Raw genomic sequence first — 13112 nt, forward strand, 5'->3', positions numbered from 1 at the left:
TGGTGTCGGGTTTCCGCGCGCGGATTCAACTCTCTTTCTTTCTTTTTCACTCGCTCCCCGCGTTCTCCAACAACCGATCACATTTACGCCTTCGCAACACGCGCAAAGCCGAGAGATCCGCGAAGATCGGGATATTCTACGATACGCTCGGAATTTGTCTTCCTGAAATCGCAAACGCAAACTGCCCACCATGTCGGACCCGTTACTCTTCGAGGATACCTTCACCGTCACGGGGATCAATCAGCAGAAATACGACCGCGTGTCGCGCTTGACTTGCACCTCGTCGGATAACTTCACCACCTTCACGCTGGATGTCAACACCGAGCTGTACCCGTGCGCCGTGGGCGAGTCGCTCAACATGGCTCTGGCGTCGACGCTGTCGCTGGATGGCAAGGATGACTCCGGGGCTAAGACGGGCTGGAAGGAGGTTGGCATGGGCGAGCAGACTCTGGCGAACGATTACGACTATGTCTGCCATGGCAAGGTTTACCGGTTCGAGGAGGGCTCGACGTCGGGAAACATGTAAGTCTCTTTGCGCCTTCATCGGCGAGACGGAGGGCGTTTGGTGATGCCTGAAATGTGGCTAATTTACACCGACAGGGCTGTTTTCATCTCCTTTGGCGGACTGTTGCTCTACCTTGAAGGTCCCTACAAGAAGCTGGCGCCCTTGAGGATCGACTACGTGTACCTTCTCCTGAAGAAATGAAGATGAAGACGAGGATTCTTGACATTTTTGAACCCTGCCTTTCCTGGGTTGTAAGAGTTATCTGGCCCGATATTGGCGGCCGGGGTAGTCCAAAAAAGTCTGTTTGCATTGATTGGGGTCCTTCGATTGCAGCGCTGGCGTTCGATTGGTGAATGGGTATATCAAATAGAACCACTAAATATCTCTTCCTATCACATCTTGTTTTCTGCTCTATATACTTGCGTCCGCCTCGCTTGTTTAATTTGTCGCGTGCGATGCTGTGGGGAATTCCAGGCGGCGATGTATCCTGGCCAGGATCTCCAGGTAATCCGGCTCGTCCTCGGCCGTCAGGATGCCGTGTCTGATGAAGAAATCGATCAGGACCACTGCGCAGTTCGGCTTGAACTCTCCATTGGCCAGGGCCTTCTTTGTCTCTTCAACAGACAGCAAGTGGAACTGCTCCACCTCGGAGTCTCCAGGTTTCAGCACCACGTCGGCATCGACCTTCACGTCGAAGATGTATTCCACTTCAGGCTGCGCCAGGTCGGTCTCCCCGCCAGCCTTGGGCCCCCGGACGTAGAAATAAGTGACACAACCGGCGGCTACAGCGTTGGCTCTCGTCACCTCCTCTGGTAGGGAAGCCTCCTCCCTGGCCTCCCGGACGAGACACTCGAACGGGTGCTCATTGGAGCTCATTCCGCCCGCCACGGAGTTGTCGAGCATACCGGGGTACGTCTGCTTTGTCCGCGAGCGTCTGGGGATCCAGAGCCGCATCCCGTCGGCGTCCTCGACGTAGCACGTGGAGTGCACGCCGTAGGAGACGATGCCGAACAGCGGGCTGGCCGATCGCTCCATCTCGAGCAGGAACTCGCCGTTGGGCCCGTAGACGGGATACAGCTCATCACGCCAGCCCCGGAGGATCTCAAATGTGTCCCTCTTTACCGCTTCGGCCAGAGTCCGGGCGACCAGTTCACTCCGCTGCTCGGCCGTGGCATCCGGAGCGGTCACCAGCGTCACCGTCCGGTTCTCGGAGTCAATTGCCCAGCAGTCTTCAGGCCAGTGGAACTTCTGGATCACCGAGTTCAAGATGTATCCCAGCACCGCATCGCATCCAGTCACTTTGAAGAAATGGTGGTTCTTCAAGTGCTCGGTATAGTATGCGGGGTCGTCCTGGTAATACGGGAATCTACCGTGGTATCATGGGTAAGCACGCATTCAATGAGAAGAAAGAAAGAGAGGCAAGGCAAATACCGGTCGCATTCTTTGACCAGCTCTAGATTAGACTTGCCCATGTTGTGCGGGGTTGGAGGACAATGATGGTAGATCTTGAATTGCAACCAACAAACAATCTAAGCTTGAGTCATCCCCAGAAAAAGGCTGTCAACCTGCAGCCCGCAGCATTCAGTAGTTAGTCTACTACCCGGCTAACTCTAGTCTCCCCTATCGGGCAACAACCGGCGAGGGCGGCCGGAGGGGAAACAAACGAACCCTTATCGATAAGGGCAATTTCGTCACTGCCCGGCCGAATCTTAAGCTTCTCTGAGATTCCATCATGGAACGCGCCCGGAAATTCTTTGTATAACTGCGAGCAACTCACCTCATCCATATTCACGATGATGCATTGAAAGCCCAGCGATCTCGCTGTCTAGAGTACGGCTTTACATCACACCTCTATAACCAACAAGAACCATTTCATGTCTTCGAATCCCTTCCACGACCGGCCCTAATTGAACCAACCAACCCATCATGTTCTCCGTCATCATCCCCGGCCGGCCATGTCTGACCGACATCGTCGCAGTGGACGGCCAACCGAACGGCCAAGCCACCAAATACGCCTTCACCTTCCCGCAGAACCCGTCCTTCACCGAGCTCGTGGTCTTCTTTCTCCCGGGCACCGTCCTGCCCCCAGACACCGCCGCAGCAATCTACATCCAATTCCCGGACTCCGCACAATTCCGCTTCATCGGCGCCCTAGCCAACGAGCGTCCCTCCGCCGTCTTCAAAGTCCACCCACCTTCCTCCTCACAGCAGCAACGCACCGAAGCACAAGATGAAGACGAGATGCTGGACGCAGGCGGGTCGGCGGCCACGGCGACGGTGACACTGGGCATCTCCATTGAGCCCGTCCAGGCCGTTGCGCCGCAGCTCGCCGCGCTGGAAGCGGAGAGTTCCAGCAGTGGCGGTGCATTGGAGCTGGCGCGCTCGTCGCGCAACATCAGCCCCATCAGCACGAAGGTCCTGGCGCAGCGCATCATCGGTAATGCGTTTAATTTCCTGGCTAGCTTTGCGTCGTCCGATAAAGGTCAGGATGTCGTCCCGTTGAAGAGTTTTCAGGATTGGTGGAAGAAGTTTGAGAGGCGCGTTGATATGGATCCTACGTTTTTGGAGCGTGAGGATCCTACGGCTACGGGGTGATTTTGGGGGTTGTGTTCGAGTATGTGTGCCGTGGGAGTGGTACTGGGTTATATCTTTCGGGACTTGAGCGGTGGAGGGCTTTATATGTTTGTGTGTGTATGTGCTTAGCTATTTCCAGATACCAACGCGCTTCTGTGTAGCAATGATACCTATCTATACATCTCATCATTTCAGGTTTCATAGCAGGCCGAGGGGGTTGGTATTTACTATTTCTGAATAGCAGATAATAATTATTAAGAAGAATAATCTATTAGTATTAGTTATAATAATATTTATTTTTTATTTTAGTTAATCACATAAAAATTATAAACTCATAATAAAGAATTACTATATATAAATGATTAGAGGTGATTTTTAATCTATTGGATAAATTATTTATTATAATAAATTTAATAAAGAGAAAAAAACTGTATATTGATTATTTTAAAATAAAAATGAGAAAATGATATATAAAAGTAATAAAGATTTAACTACAAGAACGGGGAGATGGAGGAGATGGGGGGAAGATATACTCTTTGGATTCGGGGTGACCACTCCTCTGGTAGGTGGGATGACACCTGCTTCCACAGCCAATACAGCCTTGATCAACGCCGACAGGCCACTTGCTGCCTCGTTGTGGCTGATATTAATTTTGACCGCGCCAATCATCAGAGCCTATTCATCGGGGGCGCGCGTCTCGTTCATTGCTTTGGCCACTGCATGGACCTCAAGAGGATCACTGATAGGGGAGCCAGTGCCGTGACACTCGAAGTAGCTCGTCAGATTTGGATCCAGATTACCACCCCGTTGATAAGCGTGGCGAATCACTCGTTCTTGACCCTCCAAGTTTGGGTGCGTAATGCCTACCCCCGGTACCTTTCCGTTACTGCAATCATCTTTGGGCTTAGTATGGAGTTTGTCTCCCAGGTTGATCATGAGAAGGCGGATTGAGCTTACACATTAACAGTGGATAATCAGATTACCCTATATATCGATGGGATCACCATCCTCAATGGCATCGCTGAGCCGCTTCAGGTAGACGACACCCACGGCGTCTGCGCAGTTATATCCGTTTAACGCAATATCGAATGTATGGCAGGTAGATGTCAGGAACGGAACACCCAATTTAGCCGTATTTATATGCTGGTCGACGGTTAAATTAAGATTTATACCTTCTACCACTGCAGTAGAGTATTCCTTATTACACAAGGCATTGCAGGCATTGTGCAAGGCATAAACTGAAGACGAACAGGCCGTGTTCACTGTGATGCTAGGTCCTTTGAGGTTAAAGACATGACTGATGCGGTTACTGATCAGACCCGGATCTACTCCAGTAGCGGCGTAGCTGTGGCGTAAATCGGGTTCTTTGAACGACATCTGCTGAAAATCGCTGGTGAAGCTACCTACAAAACATGCGGTCGAAGAGCCAATGATTACTCCCAACGTGACGCCACCGGCCTCCAACGCCTTATAGACTACTTCGAGGAGCATCTGCTGCTGCGGAATCATCCACATGGCCTCAGTAGGGGAGATATTGAACATTATTGGGTTAGACTCCTGGAGGGAGCTGTTCAGAAAATAGCCTCCAGGAATGTTGAACGATCCCGGTCGTTTATTGTCCGGGTAAAGATAAGCATTGATGTTGAAACAGGACTCTGGCACCTTGGGCGTACGGCCAGTGCCTTTTTCCATAATCAGTTTCCAGAAATCCACCGGATACTGGATGTCCCCCGGTAGTCGACAGCCTGCTGATCACGCCTATTGGTAATCTATCTCATTCTATTTGCACCTGCGGCGCGAGATCTATCCTATCCATGAGCACGTACCTATTTCTATAACAGCAATTAACTCCAGCTGCTCACTAAGAAGCAGTTCATCATACCCAGGGAGGCATGTCGGTGGATAGCTCTCGTCGTCGACCAACTTCAGATCATCCGATCCGTAGACTGCTCTAATGTTGACTTAATCGCCCTGAGTACCAGTATCTGAGCTGGCGGGACTAGGGCTGATGGATTCGCGAACTAAGCCAGGTATTGTAACTTGTCTATATTCTTGTATTAGCGGGTTGTTGTAGACGAGGAGGATGGGAACCTTTATTATTAAGATTTATATATAATATAGCTTTTTTTGTCGCTTAACACTTAATACACAGACAACTGATTTTGTTTCTTTCCTTCTCGTTCTAGAGCTTTACAACTTTAGTAAGTTTTTCGTTCCCCTTCATCTATGGGTTTTCTTTCCTTTTTTTTTTTTCCCTTTTTCTAGTAGCAGATGCGTCGCTGATTAGGTCCGGTTCTTCTCGGTCATCTCGCCTTCGCAATTCTGGCCTCGGTGCCATGCTGACTGTACGGAATATGTCCCAATTTCCAGGCAGGTTAGTGAGTGCCTCGTTGCATCGTTGCACTGTGACCGTAATTGCAGTGTCTTTACTCGTGTATTATGTGTAACTACCAGTCGTATAAATCCGGCTCCATCTTTATCCCTTCTCGTTCGACGCACCTATGATCATCACCACCCATAATCATCATCAATCATGGGCCCAAGCATCTCTTCTGTCGTCTTTGTGCTGCTGTCAATCGTGGCATTTGCCCTCACATGGGGTATGTCCGCCATGGACGGCACCCTCGTGTATATGCTAGAGTTCCGTGACATGAGAATGCCTTTGCTCCCCAAGATGTAAGGAAGCATTACGGCTGCGATTCACCCGCCTGTCGCTCGTGGACTATTGGCTCACTATCAAGGTCCTCTTTTTCTGGCAGGCAGTCGATGGAAGCCATCCTGCCATCAGCGTCGTTGGTATCTACTTTCTGGGTCAGTTGGCTAGTATATGGACCCTCTTCTGGATGGAGGGATCTCGTGCTGCTCACCGGGCCAAGGCAACGTCCAGGTAATTGAACCACCCAACTCATATCTATTTTTCTCTATACCAGACTTTTGACGGGGAGAGGAAAACACATTGAGATATAACTTGAACTCCGAACTCATTACATGAGGAACAGATCGGCGCTCTGGGTAACCATCATGCAAAACCTGACCTTGGCCTGCTTTGGCCCGATGTACCTGATGTGCTGCTTGTGGTCGACTGAAGCAGCAGTAGCGGCAGCAGCAGCAGAACGACCGACAGCATCCCAGCGTTTCGCCCTCATCGCGGCCCCTAGGCGACCACTCCGGTATCTCCCCGCCGCGATAACTGGGGACTATTTAATCCCAAGTTCCTTGATCGGCCTTCCCATCTGGGGCTATGCCATCCAGCAAGCTGCGATTGCGATCTGGACCCCATTCCCCAGGTGGGTAGCAGGCATTCACCATTGTCTTTGCTGAGCCGACCGATCTTACTGTACGCGTCCACAACCTAGTCTCTAAAGGAGAAGGAGGAGAAGGAGGAGCCCGTTCGGCACTCTGTGCCCTGGCAACAGGGACAAGCGAAACGGTATCTGGCCGCAGTGGGACCGATGGATCGGTTACGCCGTCGTTTTCCTGTGGGCTAGCATGCTTCACCGCAGCACGGTCGCTGGCGCATGGCTGAAGCAAATGGCCTCCACGCTGATCTTGACCGTTCTGCTCGGGCCGGGCGGCACTGCGGCGGTGTTGATTTGGCAGCGAGATAAACATGTCGTGGCTATGCTGATGGAAGAGAATAGCATACAATGCAGTTCGCAAGAGCAAGCCGATCAGAGAACTTGAGTCGTTCCCTTCCAAACATGCCTATGAGGTCAGACAAAACAGAACGGCATATTTCTGTAACCGTTTCAATAGCACCCATTCCGAGTAATTCCACTCGTACCTGGTCTAAACCAGTGATTTCTTCTAAGTGAATCCCGACTTTTTTGTCTTATCTTGTCTTGTTAGTGCCCTACCGGTGGATTTTCCAGTACTTCGTGAAAGCCTTCTCTACCCGCATAGTCCATCCACCACCCACGAACATCACACTACGAATCATTGATATTCTGTACCTGTACATTGAGAGAGTTGTGCACGAACAAACAAGTGGAATTGGAAGTGTGTTTTTTTATTGAACTTACTGTCTCTTTTCTCCATAATTCTAATCAAGCCCGCAATGAGCAACAAAAGAGAAAATAGAAAATCTAGTAGTACTGATAATCGAACGATCCGTTTGCCCAGACAGAGATCTTGCCGACCTCCAAAGCCCAGCCCCCACCCTCGATGATGACTACATACCTTTTTGGATCTCTTCCATCACTTTTTTATGATGATGCTAAACGGGCCCTCTGGTTTTTAGCATGGTTAGCACGGATGAACGACCAAGTAAAAGAAGGTTATGAAATGTAGAGATATATGTATGTATGAAGCGGGACTTACCCAGAGTCCGAACGACAAGACAAAGCATACCACTCCATAGGCTAGAACCAGATACCAGACCTTGGCCACCGCCATGACAATGGCCTCCACCACTTTCTGACGGGTCGCAGGCGACAGAGAATCGAACAGGGAGCTCGAGATGCCGGCGGTCGCCGTACGGATCTCGGCAGCCGAGGCTTCAGGCAAGATAGCCCCCACGTACCGGACGGCAAGGTTCTGGTAGATCGAGCCGTAGATGGCAATCGAAGTGGTGATGCCGAAGGACTGGGCTGGCGGGGGGTTTGTGTAAAGGGGTTAAAAAAACAAGAAGCGAAGGGAGCGACACACAGCACTCCACTGGAGAATGAGAACGAAGAGGGAACTAACTCACCAACGCTCATGAAGCCAACCACATTGCTGACCTCGTTGGGGTCCACGAGAGACTGAGAGATGGGATAACCCGCATTGACAGCCGCACCGACCCCTATACCGATCAACGCCGTGAAGCCGTAGATCCCCGAGGCTGAGGACCCGACGGTGATCCGAGTCATCAGGGCCGCTCCGATGGTGATGGTCATGCCGGCAAAGATGTACCAAGGGAGACAATGACCAGACCTTACCATTAAGCCGCCATTCAGGAGCGAAAACACCACGGCCATACAGATATATGGTAAAAGGCGGACACCAGCATGCAAGGAAGAATCACCCTTTGGCATCGGTTAGGGCTTTTTTTGGGGGGACACATCCAATGGAAGGAGGCGCTGGGAGAAGGTCACGTTACCTGGACAAACTGGAAAAACAGTGGGATCACATAGGCCGAAACCTGGGCGCGTTCGTTTGTTGGTCAGCCGGTAAGGCCCCATCGGTGGCTTGGAGACAGGACATATCATACCAGCATGACCCCGGACAGCAGAAAAAGCTGCACTTGCAGGTTGACCAGTAATGGGCGGCGCGTGAAGTGCAAGGGATACAACCGATATTCCTTGGCCACAAACGGGTGAAACCACTGGGTGGCCACAAAGAGGGGGAACAGGACCGCTGCCACCACCCAGAGGGCGATTTCGGTAGGCGAGTTCCATGCGTAGACATTGCCACCAAAGCTGATGGCCATGATGAAAGAAACCATGGCGCCAAGGAACACTGCGATTCCGAGCAAATCCACCTGCTTGAATTTGTCCCGAACGGACAGTGATCGCTGGAAGTCAATGCTGGGAAGCAGCCAGCAGTAGGCAGGGGCAAAGATCGCCCCAATGACAAGATTGATATAGAGGCCCCATCGCCAGGTCGCACTGCTGTCCGCAAAGGCACCGCCCACGACCGGTCCCAGGACGGTGCCGGCTCCCCAGATCAGACCCAGGAGGCCCATATACATCGGTCGTTCGTTGTCGGTGGTGGTGACCGCGAGATACGTGATACAACCCACGTACATGCCCGAGCCCCCCACACCCGCAATGACTCGCCCAATGATCAGAGCGTTCATGTTCGGCGAGGCACCGCACAGCGCACTCCCGGCTTCGAATAGGACGACATGGAGAAGATAGAGCCATTTCACATTGAACACGCCGTACGCCTTGCCCCAGGGCAGGATTGCGATGCCACCCAAGTTGAAGGCAGCGCCAATCCAAGGCATCTTCTCAATTTCGCCGAATGACTCGATGATGTCAGGTTCGACGTTGGCGACGACAGTGTTATCCAGGGCGAAGAGAAAGGTGCTAGAAAGGATAGCAGAGACGATAATGACCCATTTGATTCCTTGGACGGAACGTTCTGAGGATGATGGCTTGTCGCTCGGCTCGTCGCTTTCGTCGTCACCCTGAAGACCCAGTTTCTGCGACCATCGGTCCTCGGTCGAAGTCGCTGAGCTGAATTGCGGTTGCTTTTCCAACACTGTGGAATCGGTGGCGAGAGCTGCAGATGTCATCTTGCTTTGCTGCTCCTAGACGCTGGAGGTAGGAATCGAGATTGAAGTAGGCCGGGAAACAGTGAACCTTCCGAAGAGATATATGTATCAGTCTTGTGTTGGAACTGCCCTGCGTCGCTTGTGGTAGCCCCGTCGTTAATTCCATCTCCGGGGCCAAGGGAGGGTGGGATGTCATCACGGACTATACAAACTAATGTCCAGATGCTGCGCGTCCAAACGGATCCACACGATGTAAGCATTTTAGCTGGATCGAGCTAGGCTCGGGCTCGGGCCGATGGTTAAATGATCCGACCCGCTCGCCTGACGCCGGAACGCTCCGAACTATATGGCATGGGCTGTACTGTATTGATTTCCACAGGTCACTCACTCACTGCATGGCTCTTGGTGCATTGCAGGAGTGATGGGTAACGATTCAATTTTTCATACTCTACTATTTTACACTGGACGGTGTCATCTTCAATATTGCTGAATATAGTACGGTCACGGAATACCGAAACGATACATCGATTGCAGCTAAGCAAATTAGCGTGGGCCGCCATCACTTGGCACAGTGCACGGCTAATGAATTCTGCTTCTAACTACTAGTAACAACACAGCAAATGCCTCAAGAAGGGCCCCTCGCTCCACTCTGAGTCCGGCCCGTCGTCTTTAGAGTTCGCTGAACGACTAGAGACTTTTCTTGGCATGCACACGTCGTCGGCCTGCATCCAAGAACTCTGTAATCATGCCACAATAATGACTTAAAAATAAAATAATGTCTCCTCAAGTCCTTGATCTGGGTGTTGAAAATATCATCTCAACATTTCCCCCTTCCCCCCCTCTGGTTGCGAAGCGGTGAATTCATACCGAAATTACACCGTCATGGTCCAATTGCCAGCAGTTCGGGCGAACAACGCTTCTCTCGCACGGTTAGGACCGGGCCAAGTGGCCGTCTTCGGTATGTAACCACCCTCCTACAGTACCCTCCCCAGACAAGTAGGGCTAATTGGGCCATGCCATGGGCAGTCGGCGGGACAAGCGGCATTGGGGAGGCGACCGCGCGAGAATTTGTCCAGAAGACCGATAGACCACGAGTGTATTTGATCGGACGCAATGAGGCCCAAGCCAGTCGGATTCTGAAGGCGCTCCGGGAGTTGAACCCCGAGGGCCACACCACGTTCATCAAACAGGACATTGCTCTCCTGAGAGGCGCAGACGAGGCATGCGCGAAGATCATGGCCAAGGAGCACAAGGTCAATCTACTATTCATGACGGCCGGCATGATCACCTGGCAGGAAGAGTTGGTAAGTTTTCCAGTCTTCCACTCATCCAAAATCTTTCCGGTTCTCTCTGGGCTCGAAAGACGAAAGCCGACTTGCTGCTCACTCACTCACTCTCTCACTACCCAATCTTCTATAGAGACCAGCGAGGGGCTGGATCAGAAATTCAGTTTGCACTATTACTCCCGCATGCGATTTGCCATGCAACTACTTCCGTTGTTGAAGGCCGCGGCGGAGGAAACCCCGGGGGCACTGTCCCGCGTCGTCAATGTCTTCTCGGCGGGCCATGAGGGACCCCTCGATCTGGACGATCTGTCCCTGGAGAAGCGGTACGGGTTGCAGGCGTGCGCGACGCACGCCAGTACCATGACCACCCTCGCCATGGAGCACTTGGCTCGGCAGCATCCCGAGACAGCCTTCATCCACACCTTCCCCGGCATCGTCAAGACAGGCCTAGTGAGCGGGTTCGGCCCGTTGGTCAAACCGTTTGTGCTGGCCCTTATGGCGCTGTATTCGCCCTGGATGGTACCACTGGCTGAGAGCGGAGAACGCCATTTGTATGCAGCCACGAGTCCCAGATTTCCGCCCCGCAATGCTGGCTTGGGTGGAGTCCGCAATGCCCCTGCTCCCGAGCAATCATCCACGCCAGAGGTGGCAGTCGGGGTTGACGGCGTTGAGGGGAGTGGCTCCTACTCTCTCCATTGGGATGGTGAGCCCTATACCAAGAATACCGCCTTACTTGACCGCTATCGCTCCGAAGGGGTCACCAAATTGGTTTGGGAGCATACCCTGGATGTCTTCAAGAACTTACGCAGGCAGGACTAGTGTCAAACGGCAAAGGGATGGACTGTTAATAAATAATCAATCAGTGGATCCCGACTTATGGATCCGCGTCTAGTATCTTCAAGTTCCGATGTGTAGTGCAACAAATCTAAGACACCGTCTATGCATCTAAATCTCACAGGTATGAGCTCCGAGTCTAGGTGAAGTGGCACCCTCTACTCCCCAAGCACAATCTTCAAAAATGCCACCGTGATAGCCACCCCATCATGCGGCAACGCCGCCCGACGCGACGCATCCTCTGATAGCTCCTTGGAGAACAGCCCACTAGCCGTCCGCAACTCAATCAACTCATTCATAATATCCTCCCTGAACTCGGGGTGACCCTGCACCGAGATCAACTTCTTAGGGATATACATGCCCTGCACCGCGCACCGCGGCGAGGAGCCCAGCGAGACGACCTCATCCGGGTACCCGTACGCGATATCCTGGTGCATTTGGTGGATGCGCTGCGAGAGTACATAGGTCAGTGCGTATGCCAGACCATGCAACTTAATCATTTCAGTGTGAGGGGCGTGAGAGCTCATTCTCCTCATCACGATAGCAAATCGGGGAAGTGGAAGAAAGCGTCAACTCACCAATTTCTCCCGCCCGAACAGCTCCCGCCCCTTCTCCGAGAGATCAACCTCGCAGACCGCAAGCTCCCAGCCCTTGGGGTTCCGGCCAACTTTTACCCCGAGCGCGCGCGCCAGGATCTGGTGCCCGAAGCAGATGGCGAAGACCTTGACGCGCGGGTTCAGGTAGGCTTGTTTTGTGAAGTCCAGGAGCTTAAGGATCCAGGGGTGGCTTTCGAAGGAGTCGTGCTCTATTCTTTGTGAGTCATGCCTTTTTTTGTCGGGTTGGGTTTGGCGGGGGGGGGGGGAAGGGGGTTTATGTAAGGGTGTGGTGTAGTGCAGTGCAGTGTAGTTCATGTGGGTTGCTTTTGGTCCGGATAGAAGTACGGTGCTGCTGCAGGACACTAATTGGGGAGGGATGGGAGGAGTGCTTACTTGACCCAGATAACACGATGGCATCTACTTCGTCCAGGTTGGGGTACTCCTGCGCCGTCACCACGTCCCAGCCGGAAATGTCCAGCTCGACCGGGTCCGGCTGGCTGAGCGCCGCGGCGCTTTCATGCAGGAGCTGTGCGAACACCCCGCGGTAGCCTCCGTACTTCTGGTCGACCTTTTCGACTGGGGTGTCGCATTCTAGCACGGCGATGCGGAGGCGGGGATGCATTGTTGTTGGGGTGTGGGGTTAAGTGTCGTTGGTGGGTTAGGGTAGATAAGTAGGTAGAGACAGTTGTGTGAGGGCGGGTAGGATTCAAAGGACAGTGATCTGCTAGAGTATTTCTTGATAACTCAGCTCGGATATAGCTGTATGGTATTTATAAGTAGATGGTAGATGGTGGAGTGGTGTTCTTCTATGGAAATGACAAAGCGCCGGCGATCCGCCACCGCCTTATCGTTCTGATCCCGGATACAAGTCGCAGGAAATTAATTTGCAACCCCCAATGTTTGGTTCGAGAAATATACCGCCTCCCCGAAGCGCCCACACACCGCCTAAAATGTATGGGAAGAAGCTGGCAGAATGACCATGGGCTAGAATTAATTAGGAAAAGTGCCGAACTCCTTCCGCGGGGGGTGCATACTAATTTCCTCCCACTGTAGCTTTCCCGTATCAAGAATAATAGTGTGGAGCCAGCACCTTTGTAGTTCTATATAATCGAAGACCT

The 13112-nt window shown here is 52.3% G+C and overlaps 7 protein-coding genes across 7 annotated transcripts; 3 read left to right on the forward strand and 4 right to left on the reverse strand.

The window, feature by feature from the left end:
- Positions 1-24: 24 nt before the first annotated feature.
- On the forward strand, positions 25-902 carry BO97DRAFT_404476 (DNA-directed RNA polymerase core subunit RPB8). Its single transcript, XM_025694970.1, has 2 exons — positions 25-522; positions 601-902. The coding sequence occupies exons 1-2, from the start codon at positions 191-193 to the stop codon at positions 704-706; spliced, it is 438 nt and encodes a 145-aa protein (XP_025553225.1). The 5' UTR covers positions 25-190; the 3' UTR covers positions 707-902.
- BO97DRAFT_19305 (thiamine pyrophosphokinase-related protein) lies at positions 744-2071 on the reverse strand. Its single transcript, XM_025690483.1, has 2 exons — positions 1937-2071; positions 744-1871 (listed from the first exon to the last, which is right to left on the reverse strand). The coding sequence occupies exons 1-2, from the start codon at positions 1975-1977 to the stop codon at positions 944-946; spliced, it is 969 nt and encodes a 322-aa protein (XP_025553226.1). The 5' UTR covers positions 1978-2071; the 3' UTR covers positions 744-943.
- Positions 2072-2249: 178 nt separating this feature from the next.
- Positions 2250-3266, forward strand: BO97DRAFT_404477 (OPI10 family protein). The gene has a single exon (XM_025694971.1). It carries the CDS (start codon positions 2432-2434, stop codon positions 3098-3100), a length of 669 nt encoding a protein of 222 aa, XP_025553227.1. The 5' UTR covers positions 2250-2431; the 3' UTR covers positions 3101-3266.
- Positions 3267-3754: 488 nt separating this feature from the next.
- On the reverse strand, positions 3755-6036 carry BO97DRAFT_448612 (beta-ketoacyl [acyl carrier protein] synthase domain-containing protein; the record flags this gene model as incomplete). Its single annotated transcript, XM_025698831.1, has 7 exons — positions 3755-3975; positions 4084-4222; positions 4259-4456; positions 4487-4824; positions 4906-4911; positions 5814-5879; positions 6033-6036. The coding sequence occupies 7 exons, from the start codon at positions 6034-6036 to the stop codon at positions 3755-3757; spliced, it is 972 nt and encodes a 323-aa protein (XP_025553228.1).
- A 972-nt stretch (positions 6037-7008) lies between these two features.
- BO97DRAFT_448619 (MFS general substrate transporter) lies at positions 7009-9216 on the reverse strand (the record flags this gene model as incomplete). Its single annotated transcript, XM_025698832.1, has 6 exons — positions 7009-7032; positions 7400-7668; positions 7770-8085; positions 8160-8201; positions 8271-9170; positions 9214-9216. 6 exons carry the CDS (start codon positions 9214-9216, stop codon positions 7009-7011), a joined length of 1554 nt encoding a protein of 517 aa, XP_025553229.1.
- Positions 9217-10160: 944 nt separating this feature from the next.
- BO97DRAFT_341585 (NAD(P)-binding protein) lies at positions 10161-11383 on the forward strand (the record flags this gene model as incomplete). The annotated part of the gene is made up of 4 exons (XM_025691645.1): positions 10161-10236; positions 10305-10586; positions 10698-11162; positions 11208-11383. 4 exons carry the CDS (start codon positions 10161-10163, stop codon positions 11381-11383), a joined length of 999 nt encoding a protein of 332 aa, XP_025553230.1.
- Positions 11384-11481: 98 nt separating this feature from the next.
- BO97DRAFT_365819 (type 1 glutamine amidotransferase) lies at positions 11482-12828 on the reverse strand. The gene is made up of 3 exons (XM_025692590.1): positions 12388-12828; positions 11977-12203; positions 11482-11847 (listed from the first exon to the last, which is right to left on the reverse strand). The coding sequence occupies exons 1-3, from the start codon at positions 12614-12616 to the stop codon at positions 11557-11559; spliced, it is 747 nt and encodes a 248-aa protein (XP_025553231.1). The 5' UTR covers positions 12617-12828; the 3' UTR covers positions 11482-11556.
- Between the last annotated feature and the right edge of the window lie 284 nt (positions 12829-13112).

This window comes from Aspergillus homomorphus (genome assembly GCF_003184865.1).
Source record: "Aspergillus homomorphus CBS 101889 unplaced genomic scaffold BO97scaffold_10, whole genome shotgun sequence".
Lineage (NCBI taxonomy): Eukaryota > Fungi > Ascomycota > Eurotiomycetes > Eurotiales > Aspergillaceae > Aspergillus > Aspergillus homomorphus.

Excerpts from the sequence above, each read along its gene's own strand:
- BO97DRAFT_404476 (XM_025694970.1), top strand. The coding sequence starts at position 191 with ATGTCGGACCCGTTACTCTTCGAGGATACCTTCACCGTCACGGGGATC. Across the intron at positions 523-600 it reads GGCTCGACGTCGGGAAACAT|GGCTGTTTTCATCTCCTTTG; the intron begins GTAAGTCTCTTT and ends TTACACCGACAG.
- BO97DRAFT_19305 (XM_025690483.1), bottom strand. The coding sequence starts at position 1,977 with ATGGGCAAGTCTAATCTAGAGCTGGTCAAAGAATGCGACCG. Across the intron at positions 1,872-1,936 it reads CTGGTCAAAGAATGCGACCG|ATTCCCGTATTACCAGGACG; the intron begins GTATTTGCCTTG and ends ATACCACGGTAG.
- BO97DRAFT_404477 (XM_025694971.1), top strand. The coding sequence starts at position 2,432 with ATGTTCTCCGTCATCATCCCCGGCCGGCCATGTCTGACCGACATCGTC.
- BO97DRAFT_365819 (XM_025692590.1), bottom strand. The coding sequence starts at position 12,616 with ATGCATCCCCGCCTCCGCATCGCCGTGCTAGAATGCGACACCCCAGTC. Across the intron at positions 12,204-12,387 it reads CATCGTGTTATCTGGGTCAA|AGCACGACTCCTTCGAAAGC; the intron begins GTAAGCACTCCT and ends CACAAAGAATAG. Across the intron at positions 11,848-11,976 it reads TGTTCGGGCGGGAGAAATTG|CGCATCCACCAAATGCACCA; the intron begins GTGAGTTGACGC and ends GTACTCTCGCAG.